General features: G+C 33.8%; 1 protein-coding gene and 1 pseudogene across 5 annotated transcripts; both read left to right on the forward strand.

Moving 5' to 3' along the window:
• The first annotated feature begins 1046 nt into the window (after positions 1–1046).
• Positions 1047–19540, forward strand: LOC139969891 (uncharacterized). Of its 5 annotated transcripts, XM_071975272.1 has the most exons (21): positions 1047–1101; positions 1561–1634; positions 1971–2255; positions 2707–3027; positions 3452–3556; positions 8041–8114; positions 8587–8868; positions 9088–9447; positions 9842–9946; positions 10293–10320; positions 11142–11197; positions 12001–12069; positions 12540–12608; positions 13215–13379; positions 13965–14075; positions 14387–14574; positions 15431–15550; positions 15798–15909; positions 16295–16391; positions 16631–16733; positions 17230–19540. In XM_071975272.1, the coding sequence occupies exons 6-21, from the start codon at positions 8051–8053 to the stop codon at positions 17311–17313; spliced, it is 2013 nt and encodes a 670-aa protein (XP_071831373.1). In that variant the 5' UTR covers positions 1047–1101; positions 1561–1634; positions 1971–2255; positions 2707–3027; positions 3452–3556; positions 8041–8050; the 3' UTR covers positions 17314–19540. The 5 variants fall into 5 exon arrangements, with proteins under 5 accessions (XP_071831373.1, XP_071831379.1, XP_071831396.1 ...); XM_071975278.1 differs by lacking the exons at positions 1047–1101; positions 1561–1634 and adding an exon at positions 1182–1358; XM_071975295.1 differs by lacking the exons at positions 1047–1101; positions 1561–1634 and having other exon boundaries at positions 1845–2255; positions 12540–12560.
• LOC139972316 (U2 spliceosomal RNA) lies at positions 17647–17723 on the forward strand (annotated as a pseudogene).
• Positions 19541–20112: the final 572 nt, after the last annotated feature.

Consider the following 20112-nt stretch of genomic DNA (forward strand, 5'->3'; position numbering starts at 1 on the left):
TGCTCCTTCCTCCCCTCTCCTGTTTATTAACCAAATGCTTGGCACTCAAGTTCCGAAAAATCTCCGAGAGCAAGTTTACAATTCATATGCAGAGAGGGGAATTGCTTAAGTTCCGATGTTGCTCGCTGACGTCACTATTGAAGCGACCTCTTAACATAATGGCCGCCAACACAGTAGGTGTGAAAACATAATTAAAACATTTCTGGAAATTCGGGGAAAGGTACTTTTGAATAGTTATTTCACAGAAGGTGTAAAAATATTAGTATGTACTATGTTGTATCTGCAAGACCCTATGGTTAATGTCTCCTTTAACTTTAAAAGTCGCTTATATTATAACGTATATCTCTTCTTTCCCTCTGTAGGTTAATGAATTAAATTTATACTGATTTAAAAGACGGTAGTTCTACACATTCACACCTTTTACAAACTTGCCTAGATTTTCTGGAAAACGGTTATATTTTATAGATCACACATTAAGTGAAGAAATGCAAAGTGACACCGAACCAGATTAGCACAGCATAAAGCTGGGGTGCAGGTGACAAACCAATTGATATTTAATTTTATGCAAAATAGGTCTAAAGTCAAATCTTCAAGAAGGAAGCTACAGATTCATTTTTTTCAGATTCAATGAACTGTAAAGAAAACAGAGCCTGCATGCAACAAGGAAGCTCTGATGAAGAAGAAACTTCTCAAAGTAATTATTATTCGATGAAATATTAAAACTACGTTGTCTTTACCAAGTCATCCTTTTAATTTATTCTCACTTACTGCTTTATATATTAAACTGTCTGGGTTAATAAGCTTAGAATAATACCCTTGTATTAGGTGAATGATTGTTTCGTACATAACCTGATATAAAATAAGTATAGAATCGTGTTCTCTGAAGACAATATAGTTTATGCAAAGGAAATTTACTTGTATCATAAAATGAAAAATGATTAACATGTGTTGTAATAAAAATAACAGAAAAATATTCAGCAACAACCAAGTTCACTTAAATTGTATCCTCTTATTCAACTTTGTGTTCCGAACAAATGTAGCATGTCTTACTTTGATACATACTTAATTGACTTAATTTAGCCGATTTGTTTCCAGTTACGGGTAAGTGTATATAATTTAAAGAATACCAGTTAATATTACTTTCCATCGTTAGATTGCTTTTAAGCTCGCTCATATTTAAAGACTGACATTTGCGTTATGCGTGATTCATCTGCATTATTTGTGAACGGACTATGATTAACTGGCAAGGAGTCACCATTAAGGCTAGAATTTAATTCCTTGAAATCCTTTCGTTTATATTCAAGGAAATTGTTAGAAATGTTATGTAAGAATATAACACAACTTATATGAACCTGAAAGTAAGTGATCTAACTGAGTCATTTGTCACTCAATGTAGTGAACTTTTGATAGCCAAAGCTTTTTGATAATAACTTTAAGGACGCAATAACTGAGGAGAAATAGGTTCCATGCTTAAAACTCATTTCAACTGCAATCTGAGCTAGAGCAAAATTTCTAAAAGTAGTGATCGTTGCTACAAATGTTTGGTTCATATCCTTCCAGAGTATAAAAGATGTACATACTGGAGACTGGAGACTGGTTCTTTACTGTTATTTACCTGGTTCTACTGCAGCAAGGTTTGAATATTCTATGATTTTGCCAAATAATTTTACTTTTCTCATTCAGACAATTTATAAACAGTCTGTTCTATATTTCATTTGATGTTGTACGGCATGATTAAAAAAAACATACCCATGGTCACGTAATGCCAGTTAAATATTTTCATCGCAACTGTATCTGCGTAAAATATGAAGGTCTTACGTTGTTTACCAATCATGATTTCGAGAGGTAGAAAAGGAGTAATAAACCTTTGTAGGTTCGGATCGTCCTGACTAAATAATAATATATAATCAGTAAAAATTTTGACGACATTACCTGTTGCTGCTGTTTCTTGTTTTCTTCATTTTGTTTAGGTATTTGTTCCATCACGAAATGGATTCCTCGAGGAGAATCGATCACAATAAATTGTACGATAGAAGTTGAAGTTGATGCATTACCAGTGTGGAAGTTCAATAATGAAACAATTTACGCAGATGAGTTCCTACCCAAAGAACTAGGTTTTCCTAATGTCCGTGGAGAATTCGTCGATAACATGACTTCCTACTTGTACTTCCAAAATTTCACAAATAAAAATGCTGGAACGTATACTTGCTTGATGAACTTTGAGTTGATAAAGCAATATTATCTACACACCTGTGGTAAGTCTTAAAGATTTTACTAGTTATAAGTTATTTTGTCCTGATAAGCTAAATCTGCTGTCAGATTGATTACACAAATAATGTAAACTACTTAAATCTGATTGAGGCAGGGTGTCAATGACTTGTATATGCTGTTTATTAGGAACGAAGAGCCAATGTTCAACTAAATTATTACTGTTTAAGATGTTATTGATTCTGGTTGACTTATTCTTACGCTCAAAAACATTGTTTTCTTACTTATGACAACATAACTTCATAAGCAGCTCTTATTTCAGAATGAATACTGTGTACACACTACCAGATTATGATCTTTCCATGGTATAACACAGTTCAAATTTCACAGACGTTTTTTTCTTTAAAAACTCTTTATTGAGACATCAAAAATAATAGTATTAAAAATATTAACTTTTATATTAAATTTAAGAACCTCTTAACTGTTCGTTTGTTACAGATATTCCAGAGTTAAACATTGAAGTAAACGGCAAACCTATGAATGCTGTATACTATTTTCAAGAAGGAGACAACTTAAGTATCGTTTGCATGGCAGCAAATTCCACATGTGTGTCTTTGTATTTGACTTTTGAAAGTATCAGCAAAATATCCACAAATAATCAAAATCAGCGTCAGAATGCAACAACCGATGATGTGCTTCGAGTGAATTTTACAGTATGGAAAGACGTTATTGTAACATGCCACTTGAACTACGGTCAGACTCGAGACCTTCACAAAGTATCATTCTTTAGTTTCGTTTCACCGCAAAACGAGAGCAATGGTAAGTTCTGAAACGGTGCCGTTTACAGTAGGCAAGCTCTTAAACGTATTAACATGTAATTCTTAGAAACATGTAGTACGTCGGGTTGTTACTTACTTAATGGTAGAGATCAAGACTAAGAAACATTGTAGAACTGTTGCCATTAACTGATAAAACATTAAAGAATGTTAGTAACGCTGACATAAAATAGAAAAGCATGCTAATGATATGCGAAATAACAGGCATTCAGTTCTAAATGAAAGAAATGGAGCAAAACGCGACAGATAAATGTGCGTCTTAACTAATTACGGTACTGTCAGAAACAACATTTTCGTTACAGCATAACTCATAGTATCAAAAAGAATATCATTGAAGAAAATGCACAAATAAACAATTTTCATGAAAGAAAAATAATAAGTTGCCGAATTATGCCGCTATTCTTCAGTTGATTTTCCAGATCCACTCTCCATATCCGTTGTGGGAACAGTTGCAGTTATGGTTTTCATCACATTCTTACTCTTAGTTATCTGTATCAGAACGAGAAAGAAAGGTAAACAGTGCCATGTAGTGTATAATAATGCGAAAATCTACTTTAAAGAAGCAAAATATGACGTTGAATTAAGTTAATATATATATATATGTATTTATATATATGTATTTATATATATATATATATATATATATATATATATAAATAAATAAATAAATAAATATATATATACATATATATATATATATATATATATATATATATATATATATATATATTTATATTGTTACGAGGGCCCATTGTAGCCTAACGCTAGTTACTGCTAGTGAGGAACCTAATGTTATTATATAGAAAGTATATGAAATGGCCTACGTGACAATCAATATTTGAGAAATTAGGTCGGGTTAACGTCAGGATGTTATTTATGTAATGAGCAATACACGATTGTTCTTGTATATTCCTTATGATGACGCGCTGGTCTCGGGTTAACGTCGGTTTACGTGAAGTCCCGTTGCGCTGTGCACACATCTTTGTGGATTCTCTGGAATTTTCGCGAGATATGCAAAGGACTTCCAAGAATAGAGAAACTGGGTCAAGTGTTTCGAGAAAGATCTAGATGATTCTTGACATGGCGAATCGTATAAAAACCCGCCCAGATCGGAGAGTTTCTAAGTTTCTGAACGAATACAAGCGACGACACTTATTATACAATTCTACTATATATCGTCAGTGCTCAACTGCCAGTAGTTTCTGAAGGATTGAGATATCAATACCAAGATTGATTCTACACTTCCATTCAGAAGTTTGAAGAGGACTTTGCTGTGAAAGTACAGTTTTCCAGTCTTTATTTCGGAGAAGGTGAAGAATTTCTGTCTCCGTTGAGGAAGTTCGTTACGCCAGGAGTTGGTGGCTATAAAGCTGCTTTTGGACTGACTCTGGTAATATTTAGTCGGCGAGAAGTTCGACTTGTGCTTCACTCGATTTGTGGCTGGAAGTCCGTCTTCTATTTGGAGCATCGCCGGAAAGAAGGTAACTGCTGTTTCTGGGATCGCGAGAAACTTCGTCGTGGACCAGTGAATTTCGCGGTACAACGGACCGAGAATCGTCGTCATCAAGGTCGTGGCCGCTGAGGGATATCGCCGTTGGAAGAGACCAGTGTGTTTTAAAGTGTATCCTATCTTGTCTGTTTAAAGTATCTCTTTCGAGGTCCGGCTTTAGGAATCACAAATGATTTTCGAGTTGGTTAGCATCATGTTTGATCTCTATAGAGTAAGGCAAAATATTTCACCAAAAACAGAACAAGTATTGTTCGATACAGGTGTCAAACGCGTACAGTGAAATTACGACCTTCCTTACCAGTTTTGAACCTCTGGACATACAATCAGCGTCCATGGCCTAGTTGGTTAGGGTGTCCGCGTACAAAGCGGGAGTCCCGGGTTCGAATCCCGGTGGAGGCTGGAAGTTTTTTCACTGTTCTGTAGTTTCCTTCTCATTACGTTTTCATTTATATATATTCATTTGCCTTTGTCGTTTACCTCCATTCCATTTACATAAAGTCTGTTCAAAGTATCTCTTTCGAGATCCGGCTTTAGGAATCACAAAGGGTTTTCGAGTTGGTTAGCATCATGTTTGATTTCTAGAGTAAGGCAAAATATGTCACCAAAACAAAACTAGTATTGTCCGATACAGGTGACAAACGCCAACAGGGAATTACGACCTTCCTTGCCGGTTTCGAACCTCTGGGCATACAACCAGCGTATCTAGGGTAGTATTTAGGGCATATTTGGAATCGAGGTTTACCGCAATGGAAATTACTTGCGGAGGTGGAAACAGAGTAAAGGCGTCTGGAGGAAGAGAGTAGAAATCTAAGGTTGGGGCGTTGACGAAAAGTTAGCATGGGGTACCTTAAACGATTCTACCACAGACTGAACGTCTTGGAAAACAGCAATTCCCCTTTAATATAGCTCATAAAATAGTTGATGAGGGGGTTCTTATTAGTAACAAACGGAATGTTTGGTTATGAACAACAGGTATATATTTAACCTAATTATTTCTTGAACACCGGATACCCCCTTCACTTATTTAGACAGGGTATTTCAAAGGCCGATAAATTGAACCGTGAGAACTTATTAAAATACAAGCCCAAAAATCCAACACACGCATACACAGATATGCCCCCATATCACCCAGGCAACGAGGTCAAAATTCCCAATGTTGACTATGGTCTAAGACATGTGCATGTGCAGGTACATTATGTGTGAACATTGTCATCACAAAACTAGCAAATATACAACCACAACTAAAACACACTAGGTATATGCACAATGAAAATGGGTTGGCTCCTGTGGGGTCTGCGCAAAGTTAAAAGATGAACCCTCACCTATGTAGAACTTAATACAATTAATTTCTAATAATCTTCTACAGCTCGTTTCTACTGCAGATGTATGGCAGCTTGGGGTGTTTTGGTGAATGGTAAAGTTGCAAACTTAGGTGTTTTAGGCAATTTTAGAACAAGAGAAACTGTGACAAAAATGTGTTATCCCGCCCTACCAGAAAATATTTTACTTAAGACCTGGCCACATATCCTCCAGAAAATATACAAACTGTCTTCCCACACCTTTAACTTATCCCACCAAAGATTACAGAGAGCATGACATATTTATTTCCACGTTAAGTAAAATGAACAAAGCCTGGTCCTTCTAGTCGTGGATTCGAAGGGAAAAACAGGTTTACAACTGAATACTTAGGATAACCTAACGGGTAATTTATGGTAATTACCACACAGGGCTTATTGGGGCTTGAAGTAGCCCATCAAAGAGCTCAAGGGGACGGCTTGCTCATCTTAGCAGGAATTAGTCGAGCAAATACTGGTAGTAATGGATACAAGGTCAATGGCTGTGATATCATTACTAAGAAGCGAAGAACAAAGACAAATGAGAGGAAAGGTAAATTTAAACAAAAGTGAAGGTGAAAGGCATACTTTACAGGGGACAGGACTATAGACACTACTTTTGGGAAATGTTAGGTGTGCTTCAGTGACAGAATAATGTTTGAACAATATTCCAAAGTTGTGGAGAAGTATACCAAGCAACAATTGAATTGGCGAAGTGGTCGCTAAATCCCATCTTCAAATATTCTTGTGCAGCATTATATTTTTTAGTTAGTTTAATAATTCACCTTTACAGAACCAAGAATCACGACTGGAAAGTGAAATTATCTTGTATTTTATTAAGAGGTTTTAGTGGCTAACGTTACATCACGTACTTTCAAAGTGAAAGCCTCCCGGCACGACCATTAAAAATATAATGTCTAAAAACTGACGAAAGAATTGTTTTCGTATCTGTTCTTTGTGAAGTTCTCTGTCCGGTCGGATAAATAATGTGGCTTTCCGTGTGTCTTCTTTAAGTACACCGTACTGTTGCACAATCTTAATTATCATTGTATATATGTCTTGACGATGTTTATTATTTATTTTTTTCCGGATTAGAGTCAAATCTTGAGGAAGGAAACTTCAATTTTATTCTTTTTCAGATTAAAGGATATGGGAAGTTCTCAAAGTCTATATTATTTGATGCAATTGTTAAATCTACCTTTCCCAAACAATTTTTTCTTTAAACTGTATTTCCACTAACTGCTGAAGCTAATGAAACTGAAGTACTTGGGGAACAGACAATGCATGCAATATGGCAGCTTTGAATTAATAAGAACTTCTCAATGTAATATTGTTATTCGATGAATTATTAAACCTACATTGTCCATGGGTTAATTATCTCAATTCAATATCCTTGTATTAGGTGAGCGATTGTTTCGTACATAACTTGATGTAGGATAAGTATATAATTGTGTTTTCAGAAGACAATGTAGTTTACGAGAAGGAGGTAGAAGTATATCATAAAATGTGTAATGATTAATAGAAAAAATATTAAAATATTCATCAACAACCAAGTTAACTTAATTTGTACTCTCGCACGCAACGTACTGTTCCGATCATCTGTCACATGTCACTCTTCGAAACAACTTAAATTGCCTTAAATTAGATGATTTGTTTATACATACGTGTAAGTGTACTTTATATAATATCAGTTTATCTCTCAATATCAGTTTGTCTCTCAATCAATAGACTGCTTTAAAACTCGTATATTTATAGACTGACGTTTGTGTTATGCATGGACTATCTTCAATATTTGGGAACAGACTTTAATTAATTAGCAAGGTGTCGAAATTAAGGTAAGATTTCATTTCCTTGATATCCATTCATTTACATTTAAGGAAATCCTCAGAAATGTAATGGAAGAATAAATAACACAAGTTTGATAAACTGAAAGAAAGTAATCTTACTAGGTAATTTAATTGTCATTCGATGTGGTGAAAATTTGAAAGCCAAATCTACTTGTTGAGAACCATCAAATTAGAAGGGAACAACAACTGAGGAGATTTAGGATCCATGTTTAAAAATCATTTAAACTGCAATATGTGCTTGGGCAAAATTTCTTAAAGTGGTGATGTAAATTGTTTCATCAAATTCATTGCTCCTTTCCTCCCAGAGTAAAAAAGATGTACAGATTGGAGAAATGGAAATCGTGCGTTACTATTATTTACCTGCTTCTATTGCAGCAAGGTTTGTTTATTCTCTGATTTAGCCCGTTTCATGTAGTTTCTTATTTGTAATTTTCCTATTCAGATATTGATAAACAGCTCTATATTTCATATTATGTCGTACGGCAGGACAAAGACCATACTCATAGGCACTTACAACCAGTTAACTACTTTTTATTCGCAACTATAACTGTGTAAAATACAAGCGTCCTACGTTATGACTCTACCATAATCTAGAGAGATAGAAAAAAGGAGTAAATGACCCTTCTAGGTTCGGATCATCTTTCATTTCATTTCTTGCATTTCATTTATTGTTTCTCTTCTATATGCAGGCTTCACAGTAGATTGTTAATAAAATAAATGTAAATTCAACGAGGAAGTAAAAGGCCTAGGAAACCATGCAAGGCCTTAACAAATACTAATATGTAAGCAGTAACAATTTTTGACTGCATTACCTGTAACTGCTGTTTCTTGTTTTCTTCATTTTTGTTTAGGTATTTGTTCCATCACGACATGGATTCCACGAGGAGAATCGATCACAATAAATTGTACGATAGAAGTTGAAGTTGATAGATTGCCTTTATGGAAGTTCAATGATGAAGTAATTTACGCAGATGGATTTGAACCGAAAGGTCTAGGTTTTTCTAATGTCCGTGGAAAAATTGTTGATAACATTACTTCCTACTTGTACATCGAAGATTTTACAATTGAAAATGCTGGAACGTATACTTGCTTTATAAACGATTCAATTAAACAATATTTTCTACGCACTTGTGGTGAGTCTTAACGATCCTAATAATTATAATTCAGGTCCTTTGTTGTGATAAGCTAGACTTGATTCCATATTAATTACGTAACAATGTAAATTACTTAATTTCATTTCGTTTTGTTGTTGTTGTTGTAAATTTTGTTTAAATCCCTTCACTAAGATAATCAGAATAATAATATTAAAAATAATAACATCAAAGAACCTGTTTACTGTTCGTTTGTTACAGAAATGCCAGAGTTAAACATTGCAGTTAACGGCAAACCTATGAATGTTGTATATTATGTTAAAGAAGGAGACGATTTAAGTGTTGTTTGTATGGCAGCGAATTCCACATGTGCTTCTTTGCAATTGACTTTCGACGATTTTGAAAGCATCCGCCACTTTTCAATAAAGAACCAAAATCATCGCCAGAGTGTAACAGACAACGATGTGCTCCGAGCGAATTTCACAGCATGGAAAGACGTTAACGTAACATGCCACCTGAACTACGGTCAGACTTTGGACTTTAAAAATGTATCATTCGCTGTTTTAGTTTCATCGCAAAATGAGTTAAATGGTAATTCTGAAACAGTGCCGTTTATAGTAGGTAAGCTTTAATACATGTTAACATGTATAGTTCTTATATAACGTCGGGTTGTTACTAACTTAATGGTGGGCATGAAGATAAAAAAATATTGTAAAACCTTTGTCTTTAACTGATAAAACAAACAAAACTATTAGGAATGCTTATTTATTATAAAAAAGCATGTTAATGATATGCGGAATCACATATATTGAGTTCTGGCGAAAGAAATGGAGCAATAAGGGAGGGAGGAATGTGGCATCTAAAGTAATTATTGTACATCAGAAACAATACTTTTCTTTGCAACGTTCTTAATATTATCAAGCAGAATATCATTGTAGAAAATACTTCTGCAGAGATAAATCTTTTCCTGTTATCAGTAAAATGTTAGATGCTGAATTCTGCCATTACTCTTCAGTTGATTTTACAGATCCACTATTTATAACCGTTGTGGGAGCAGTTGCAGTTACGATTGTTATCACATTCTTACTCATAGTTATCTGTATCAGAACGAGAAAGAAAGGTAAACAGTGCCATGTTGTGTATGATGTTTGGTACAGTAATGCGAATTTTGTAATACTTCAATTATTTTCAAGGAGGAATTATTTCACTAAAATAAGTAGATAAAGAAGCAATGGAAAGTGATTTTCCCATACACTAATGAATTTGAATTAAGTTTCGATGATTTTTTTTTAACGATATATATGTAAAGTGAGTCGTGGGGAAAGAACTTTACAAGATATTCGAGGATACAGGGGAGACGGAAGGGGTGTCTTAGGCTATACCTAAAGTGTATCAGAAATATAAATAACCTCATTTATCATGCCCGTGATCCATATTGTTGATAATCCATACATTCTATATTACAGAGAAACCTCAAGAAATGACCTATATGAGGTAAGGAAACAAAAGATGGTTTCTAATATCAACAATAGTTAGCTATACTCATCAACAATAATTTCTCGATCTTGGCAGCACTAGTAAATTTTAAATGGAACGTTTGTCTGAGTTGCCTTTTTTGTAAAAATTTCCATCAGAGAATGTTGCATTCTCCTAAATATTTAAATTCGAACGGTCTTATACGAAAACAACATTTTTTTATTTGAATTTCAACTAGTTATTGAAACTACATATTAGTGTTGAATGGCCTAGCCCTAGTTGTCACACAATCTTGATAGAACAGTAAAGAAATAAACGTTACCTGGAAGCATCATATGTTTCCAGTGGAGGACTGCCTCATCGGCTTACCTGCTCGGAACCGGCGCTCCACTAGATCATGAGAGCCATGTCACTTTTCATATCGGCCGTGAAAGTCGCTTGTTTTAAAACACCAGAACTGTCGGTTAGATCACTGAGATGTTTAGCAATTTATACCTCAGTTTCCCCACGTCTGTTTCTTTAGACCACAATAATTTTTAAAGGCACGATGATATTAAGCAACATTTTGTCAATGGAAAATAAGATCCTGTATCATATTTTGTTTTCTTTTGAACGTTCTGTTCTGTCTATAACTTGATTCATGGGAATATCAAACTAGTTTTAATGTTTTTTATCAGGTTGATTGTATTTATTTAATTGTGTCTACTGATTGGTCTTTTCGAAAGGAGGCAAAGTTAAGAATGGTTATAACCTGATAAAAAAAAATATATACATAGCTATAATGTATTTATACTGGTGATATACTGACATTACGTTTTCTTAACCTAAATTACTTTCAGTGAAAATGAGAATACAAATGGAGACCAGAACATGGATATTAACCTTGCAGATCCAGGTTTGTACTAAGCTTCCTTATACTTTTAAATGACAATAAACGATATATATATCGCGTCCCACAAGATACCTCCACTGTATAAATGAATGCATGTTTCTAGTTCTTAACTACTATTTAACTGTTTATAATTATCACCACAGATGTCGACAATCCTTATCTTACTCCTCTGTAATAAATTAAGGTGTTCATATGTCTGGATCTTATTTATACTTAAATCAACATAAATATAAGTTTCATGAAACAATTAACATAGAAAGGATTATGGCCATACTTAAATCCTCAAGTGCTGATGGGCATTTATTTAATAATCCTAGTTTAGTAACTATCAGTGCAACAAGCATTTCGTATATATTTCATTGTTTAGTTTACTTTTGTGTCGAAAAATACTTTCTTACCAATCCAACCGGTATTTAATGATGGTAAGAAATATGTTTTGTGTAGTGCGGCCTGCGTTGCCTTAGATTGTGAACGTTTTAGCGTAGCATTCTTGAGGAAATATTTTAATGGGAGTAAATTTTAAACTGGTATTTTGTCATTGGACAGGTAAAGAATTATTTTAGAGATGTTATAGACTGTACGTCGCTAAGTGGTATTATGATAAAAAGTGTGTTGATATTCGAAACTGATAATTTGTCATTGATATCGACGATACTTGTTCCAATTTAGAGACATGTATACATGGGGAAAAGAACGAAAAGTAGTTCTCAGTTGTTAATTCCTTCAATGCTGATAGATAAATTAAGATAAAAGCTACAACACTGTTTCTTATTTTACTTTTTTCCGGTTGTATTATTATTTTGCAGAGCTGGTATCTGAAGTGCCAAGTAATCGAAAGATGTCCGAACAAATTTCAGTCAGTGAGGGTTTAAATGGTAAGGACAGTTTAGCTAAACTTTATAACCATTCACTTCTAGCCGCAGTATTTTTAATTCCAAAACAGACGTTACTTTATTTGTCGAAAAATATTCTCTTAACAATCCGGCCATTTTATTTCCAAGGTAAGGATAAGTTAGGTGTGCCGCGGTATTTGTTACATTACACTTTGAACCATATAACCTTGCATCGTTAAAGAAATATTTTACAGACTGGGTTAAATTTACGTCATTAAGTGGGTATTATGAAACAAAGTAGGTGTACATTTGGAACTGGAAATTAAATATTGGATAGGTAGGGTGATATCGACGATATTTGTTCCAAACTAGAGGCATTTATAAATGATAAGAGGGAAAATAGTTATCAGAAATTATCGCTTAAAACCTGACAGAGAAAGTAAAATGTTTGGTTGTGATATTGAGAACGCTATTTCTTAGTTTACTTGTGTGTGTTCTACCCTTTTTTGCAGAGCTGGTCTCTGAAGTGCCAGGTAATCGAAATATGTCCAAGCAACTTTCAATCAGTGAGGGTTTAAATGGTTGGGACATATACATACATGAATACATTTTATAGCCAATCACTTCAATCAGTATTTTAAATTCCAGAAAGACTTTAGTGAGCCACAAAAACGTTACCTTAAAATTCTTTGAACTAGTCATGCCAGATACACACGCTATACTTATAACAGATATCTTCGGTCTTTCATACCGTAACGTAAAATTATATATACATCACTGACTGGATGCAGAAGAATATAAACCATGTTTTCAACATATTTTTTTCTATGGCTCTACAAGTGACAATTGTCTGAGGTTAATGTCATCGTATATGTAGATGATAAGACAATAACTATAAGTGATGCAAGCGTTACGTCGTATTTTATTGTAGCAGTAATTAAACTAATTTGCTTAAATGAATGATCAATCTCTATCATATAATCGACATCATTGTAAAATAAGATACAAATATGTTCGTTCTATTGTCTATGGTTATGATCTCCATGTCTGCTCAGTTTGCGGAAAGTAAGCTTAGTTTGAAAGTAATGTTGGTCAAATGAGTCATAGATAAGACATTTTATGTAGGTGCAAATATATTCTTATCATGGTCATTCAATATAAACATTTGCAAACATTTCTTTGTCTAGAAATGGACTTCAGCAATTCCGACGGGACAGCAGGAAACGCTGAATTATCGACCGACAATGTACAGTTAGTTTCGCTTCTGTCGACCGGAACCATCTTTGATTACTGGAAAGCCTCGAGTAAAACTTCTACTGCACACGAGTACTTTATTGCTAAAACTGTCTCAGGTGATATAAACAGCACTGCTCATTTATTTTTTTCTGCCGTACATTTCACCTAGACCAATAGACGTCATTAATGGAAACAACGACAATCAATAAGTAGACGGTTGAAAGTCTGATGAGAAAGTAATGCACTGTTCCGTTATTTACATCTACATCTACAGTAATTTAACTTTATTTTCGCCAAATCAATGTACGTCATATGACAATCATTTTCAATGGAGAAACAGACAATACAACAAGTTAAAGTTGACACAAAATGCATTTAAATAATGTTTGACGACCAGCGGTTCAACATGATTCAACGCTGAAATACACCTGGTAACTGGTGGTAAAGTTTATTTTCCACATAAAATGACAGACCTGACTTATTATATTCAAATGATCATGTGTTGCATATGATGACATAACAGGTTACTCCAATAATAGAAACTACGAAGTACATGCAAAAGTTATGCAGAGTGCTAAAACTAATATAACTTTCTATTAATAGAAGAAGACTTCTGAAAGTCGCTATTAATAAACAGCAGGTTGCGCCATATTGCAGTTTTCTATTCTTTTCTGAGAGAAATATTTTCATTAACGTTTCAGATAAAGCTCAGATGAAAGACGGATACAACTTCATTTTTATGGCATCCAAGATACGCCAACTTAATGATAATCCAAATATTGTGACATTTTTGGGATGCGCAATTGAAAAAGGTACATTTTGTGATCACAATTTTGCAAGGGAACACGCATAGTCTTTCACCCTTTTTATATAACGACCAACTACTAATGACCTAATAATTAGAAATCAGCTTTCTTACCTTTAAAATCAGTCGTTTACTTTGTTGTATATGACTTTTATTTTGTTCTCTCCTTATTTTTACCTTAAATATAATTTTCATCGTCATCCTAATTACAGAGGGTTAAAAAGGGTGCAGTCATTAACGAGGTTATTTTAAATGTCGCTACAGCTTGCCTTTAATTTATATCTAATCTCTTAAATGATATTCAATTCCTCACTTTAGCACCGTACTATATTTACCAAGAACTTTTAGAAGATGGAACCCTTCGGGAAATTCTGATGAGAATCGGTAATTCACAACATCACCTCCAAAATCCTAGCAACGGAAAAGAAGAATTGACTAATGCTGCTTGTTTAGTTGGTTTTGCAAGAGATGTAGCAAGTGGCTTAGAATTTCTTCACATAAATAAGGTAGGAATGAAGTTATGCAGGCTAAAAAATTGGATTATTTATTCTTTGTAAATATAATATCATAATAACTGTAGAGGATTTATAAATCGCAGACTGCTTTACCGATAAATGTGCCCAAGACGCGTCATATGATGACCCTGGTCAACAATAACCTGTCAAACTTAGAGACCATACCTCCACATGGCAGCAGCTTAACAAATTCGAACTTACGGATTTTCTCACAGGTCCCCATTTACAGACGTGGGTGAAGCAAGGCAATAGCAATAAATTGCCTTGCCAAGTCTCCCATTTTGCACGCTAATACCTTGGAACAGTGCGTCATTCAACATGATTTGAATAATTTAGCACAAGTGATGTATGTTAGTAAACGAACGCCCAACTTTCTTTCAATCTATGCCAAACACTTTGCTGGTTTTGAAATAACACCAAATGGATTTTAAGGTACTATCGTCGTTTGTGTTAGATTGAATTTCTATTGATGGTCGTAAATAAGCGTCTTTGCGTCTGTTGTTGGCATTGATGGTGGCTTTGACTAATAACAAATATCTCTCAAACTATATCAAATATTTCTGTGGACGGATGTGGACGGACGTTTTTGCAATAAAATCAACATAACAGAAAAAAAACCTACGCTCCAATAAGCCCAGCGAAGGAAGGGTGTAAATGAATCGATATCATTCCGAGAATGGTTGAAGCTGCGGTATAAGGAATTGGTGGAAAGATCAATTTGATATTATATGTCAATACCTTAACAATTATATAACTGAGTTCACATCTAATCAGTCTTTAACAACTTTAAATCTTCACAAGTTCATCAAACATCAAAGGCAATTGTGTTTGTAAATTAATATTACAGCTATGCCACCCTGGACTAATGACAAGGAAGATCCTTTATGATTCAAACAACAAATGCAAACTCTTCGACTTTTGGCCAAATGAGATTTCATCTGACAGACTGAAGAAAATACTCACTCGTGTAAGTACTCAATGAGTATTACAATAATTGTCAGTGTTAAATATATATCAACTTGAAATGAAATCATCGGGGGAAATTATTTCGTTAAATCTTCTATCATGATGGTTATAATTGAAGAATGTATATTTCATATACAACTTATTATTGTATACTCATTCTAGTCGATTGGAATTATGAGCTGGCGTGATTTCAATCTCTATGTTTAAATCTTCCATTAACATATAACTTAATTATCATATCAATATAGAAAGATCCACCAATTGGTTGGTTTCCACCGGAGACAATCTTCATGAATCAGTACGACGAAGTTTCTGATATTTGGTCGTATGGGGTAATTTTATGGGAAATATTCTCTTTTGGTAAGTATCACTATACAGCGAAACATGCTGTTCAGGTTGCAAAATATTTTAATTTAAGGTCAGAATATGTACCTCGCCATACAAAGTTACAACCACTACAATACTTAAAATATGATGACAAACCTAATAATCGTGAAATAAATTGGTACTTTGGGCTTGAATTTTGCATAAATGTATCATACAAGTCTCCTACGTTTTATTCAAGGTAACATTTTACTGTAGACTTTTTTTGTTATTGCTGTACGTCCACGATAAACCGTGAACATTTATAATTGATGTTAATGTTTGATAATGATTCTTTAACATACTAATCTTTAACACGGTCAGTAAGTATGACATTAAACACGTGGTTCATAGGATAAATAATCTAGTATTTATATTTTAGGAGAAGAACCGTATCAACATGAGAGTGTCAAAGACGTAGAAGAGAATATCAGACAGTTAAATTTCTTACCGAGACCGATGTCTTGTCCTGGTTCGATGTACGTATTATTGCCGGCACGTATGATACATATTCAACAATATAACATAATAAAACATTACCATATTGGTAAATAACACGATTAAAATTTAGTTTCTGTTGTAAATGTGACGCTTCTCTACAAGAATTGTAAAATGATCTTTTTCTTTTTCGTGTATTTCATGAAGTTTGTGTTTAATTTGAACTTTGAGGATTAATCATTTACATTACATTGTTAAATTTCTGTTTATTCTGTTCTAGATTTAGCATAATGCTTTCAGCCTGGACACAAACACGTGAGACGAGACCATCTATATCTGAATTGAAAACCAAAATAGATGACATTTCAGCTGAATATCTACCGGTAATAGGACTGTTTATGTTTGTTGTCAATGTTATTAGTTTAACGATGTATTTAACCAATCCTTATGATAAACTGATGAGCTGGAAGTCTCGGAAGTTCAATTCAATACGGCGATATTAGTACGGCGATATAGGTTTATAAAAAACAGGAAGGTTTACAATTCTTTATAGTCTTTCTAACAATACTGGATTTCTATTTAATGCATCTTCGTATGAAAACATACCAAACTAATTCAATTATTATAAATAGCGCATAGTATTTGATTGTAGTAATGTGTCGCTAAAACTAACGTTTTTACGAATCAGATTCGTACATACCAATCAATTAATTTCATTAATGGATGTAGTCTGTTTTTATCCTCATTAATAGTTAATTATTATTGTTTTTCCAACTCTGGTACATTTTTTTGCTACAAATTCTAAATATTTGTCAAGAAAATGACGGACAATGATAATTGAAACAATTCAAACGATTCTCTTTTTATTCGTGTTTACAGACAGATATGGCCCCACCATCCACCGATTACTTCAGTATCTCAGACCCTAACGCGGAATATGCTGTACCCTGGGCAAATATTTAAAGTCATGTTTCATCTACACTAAAAATTATTTGACGCAACTTAGCAACGGAGACCAACGGATTAAATGGTTCAAGTTCATATATACAAGCTGTGGATTTTCAAACTAAAGTGACTGAGTGAATACAAAGAAATATAGTGTTGTGGTATTTTCCTTTATACTTTCGCTGGGTATAACAATAAAATATACAATATTTTACATCAGAGAATGGTTACCACTTGATCACCACTACGATAAAGACTGTTTTTAAAGATGAATTCTTATCCATTGTGTTTTATATGAGACTATCGCAAGTTTCAGTGAAACAATATGCTATAATCATTATAAGCTCAAGCCTCGCTTCTCGGCCTTTTGGCTAAGATCATGTGTAGTATCTGTTCCCTTTCGAGGGGAATGGTGATGCACACCCGACGATAATCACACAGTCACAGTCCCGATGCAAGGGGACTGGGGCTGAGAGCGGATCAGTCGTTGGTAGTTTGGTTTTTGTGCCCAGTTTCTTTCCTGGGTGTCTTTTTCTTAAAAAAGTATCATTATAAGCTCAAGCTAACCCAATGGTTGGTTTCAGAAACATTGCTAAACAACTGTTAAGTAAATTTACCCGTTTGTAAATGTTCATCATAATACCGTCTATTCTTAAATTAAGTATGATATTTTTAAAATTCCTTTCCTTATCGCTGTTGCTGTTTTATTGTATTTTTTTGGAAAACATTTAGAACCACTTTGCGTAAATGGTATGATCTATTTATTCATGATAAAATTGGAAGCTGCAGTTTTCCTTTAAACTCAACGTCACCTGCACACCAGAGGAAGCAATCTTATAAATTCTCTCACGTAGCTTCGACTTCTTTTTTCCTATAAATAAATCTACCAGTCATGTCCGTTTGCATTTGTAAGGAACTAAACGGGTAACTCATTCATTCGCACTAAAGAAACAATAAACTTGTAAACACTGAATGGTGGTGTCTTTAAAGTTGTCCGCTATGATGAAGTTTCGTTCGTGATTGAAATAGCTCCTTTCAGATTGTTGACCTTAAAAGAAAATGTTTAAGAACGTTAACGCAATTGTTTCTATAAAATTTTTCATAGAAGATAATTCCTGTACATTTAGCACAGACGGATAATACGAAAAGCGTATCATTGTTATAATAGTTATTCCGGTGAACTGCAGTTGAATAGACACAATCTGAACTAGTCGACACTGATTAAAACAAGTTATATTGGAAGATTTTGACTCTGTATGTCGACCTATGTAAAAGTTGACAATGTGTAAGTGATAGAAGAACAGGAAATTTATTTAATTTTATGAATAAATAGTATGAGAATTTTCCACTATTTCTTTTCAATTTGTATAATATATAAATAATTGAGCAACGGGAAACTTTTTAGCAACTTGAAAGAGTGAATTTTTTTTAGCAAATTGAAAGAGAGAAGAGAAATGCTTGAAATGTATTTATGGTTTGTTGATTTAATGCACCACTAATGGAAGTCTTCTAAAATATATATTTTATAAGAAAGAACAACGTATGCTAGTAATATGATCTAACGGCAAGGATATTCTACTTTTCAGATATCTTTTCATCTTCATCCTCAGTCAGCGATAATTAAAAGGGACCGTAAAAAATTGTTGAAAAACAACGAAAATAGATATTTTTTAATTTCTTTAAACTTATCAAAAATGAAAGTTCTGAAACTTATTACATTGTCGATGAATAGTTGAAACTAAGATTTATTAGAGTTAAATGTCTTAGTAAATTGTGTCGCTCACTCATTGACAATTTTAACAAATAAATCTTGATAGATTTCTTTAGGGTTATGTATTTTGACACTAGTAAAACTTTCAATTTCACATCATACAGCCTGAAGATTTCTTCAGGGTTAAGTATTTTGACACTAGGAAATATATCAGTCCCACATCATACAGCTTTAAAGATACCCTAATCCTTTTGGTATTAAGTGGGTAAATTGTTCGTGCAATGTGAATTTTGCTTTGTACTATTGCAACGTTTACCTTCTATGAACGTACTAAGCTAAGCGATGTCTAGTAATGAAATAATATCATCTGAAGTAACAAGGAGACGGAAAATTAAGAATCTGCAACTAAATCAATAAAATAAACGGTTGAAAACGTTACCGATGTTAATTCATTTCATTTGAGCTATGTGGAGTTTCTGATATTTTTGAATAAGATCGCAGTTTTAAGAAACACAAGATAAGATATGCAAATGTAAAGAGACTATATTGTAATATAATTTTGCCTCATATATCCATGACATGGCTTTCTTCTCTCCATGTCGTTTGTCAATTAAATGGTTTAATAATACTATACTCGCTTTGTTGTTCCTTTTGTCACTATTTTCACATTTGATGTTGTTTCAACTTAATTAAACTCTGCCAAATAGGAGAAAGCCAGACCCCATTTTGAGTACAAAAACATATGTATTTTAAGAGAATTGAGTTTTCCCAACAAGAGCTGTTTTAAACTATCAATATAGAGGAAGCACTAACTCTTTAAACGTTGATACAGGCCGAAGTTTAAATTAATTTGAATTATCCCATTTTTTGTATTGTTACGAAATGGATTTGAAAGGGAAAATCGATCACACTGAGTTGTAGAAATTTGAAGTTACTGCAGAACTCTTATCTACAGTAGCGGTACCAATAGGTTGGAGCACATGGGAGTGGGGTTGACCCTCCCAAAGTTACCATACCACCTCCTCTCAGTCGACAGAGGTATAACTAAAGAGGAATTCCAAATTACATTTATTTGGAATAAATTAGGCAAACAAAATGCTAACCTT

The sequence above is a fragment of the Apostichopus japonicus genome, chromosome 1 (genome assembly GCF_037975245.1).
Source record: "Apostichopus japonicus isolate 1M-3 chromosome 1, ASM3797524v1, whole genome shotgun sequence".
In the NCBI taxonomy this organism is placed as follows: Eukaryota; Metazoa; Echinodermata; class Holothuroidea; order Aspidochirotida; family Stichopodidae; genus Apostichopus; species Apostichopus japonicus.

Excerpts from the sequence above, each read along its gene's own strand:
- LOC139969891 (XM_071975272.1), top strand. The coding sequence starts at position 8,051 with ATGTACAGATTGGAGAAATGGAAATCGTGCGTTACTATTATTTACCTG. Across the intron at positions 9,448-9,841 it reads AACAGTGCCGTTTATAGTAG|TTGATTTTACAGATCCACTA; the intron begins GTAAGCTTTAAT and ends ATTACTCTTCAG. Across the intron at positions 14,076-14,386 it reads GGGATGCGCAATTGAAAAAG|CACCGTACTATATTTACCAA; the intron begins GTACATTTTGTG and ends TCCTCACTTTAG.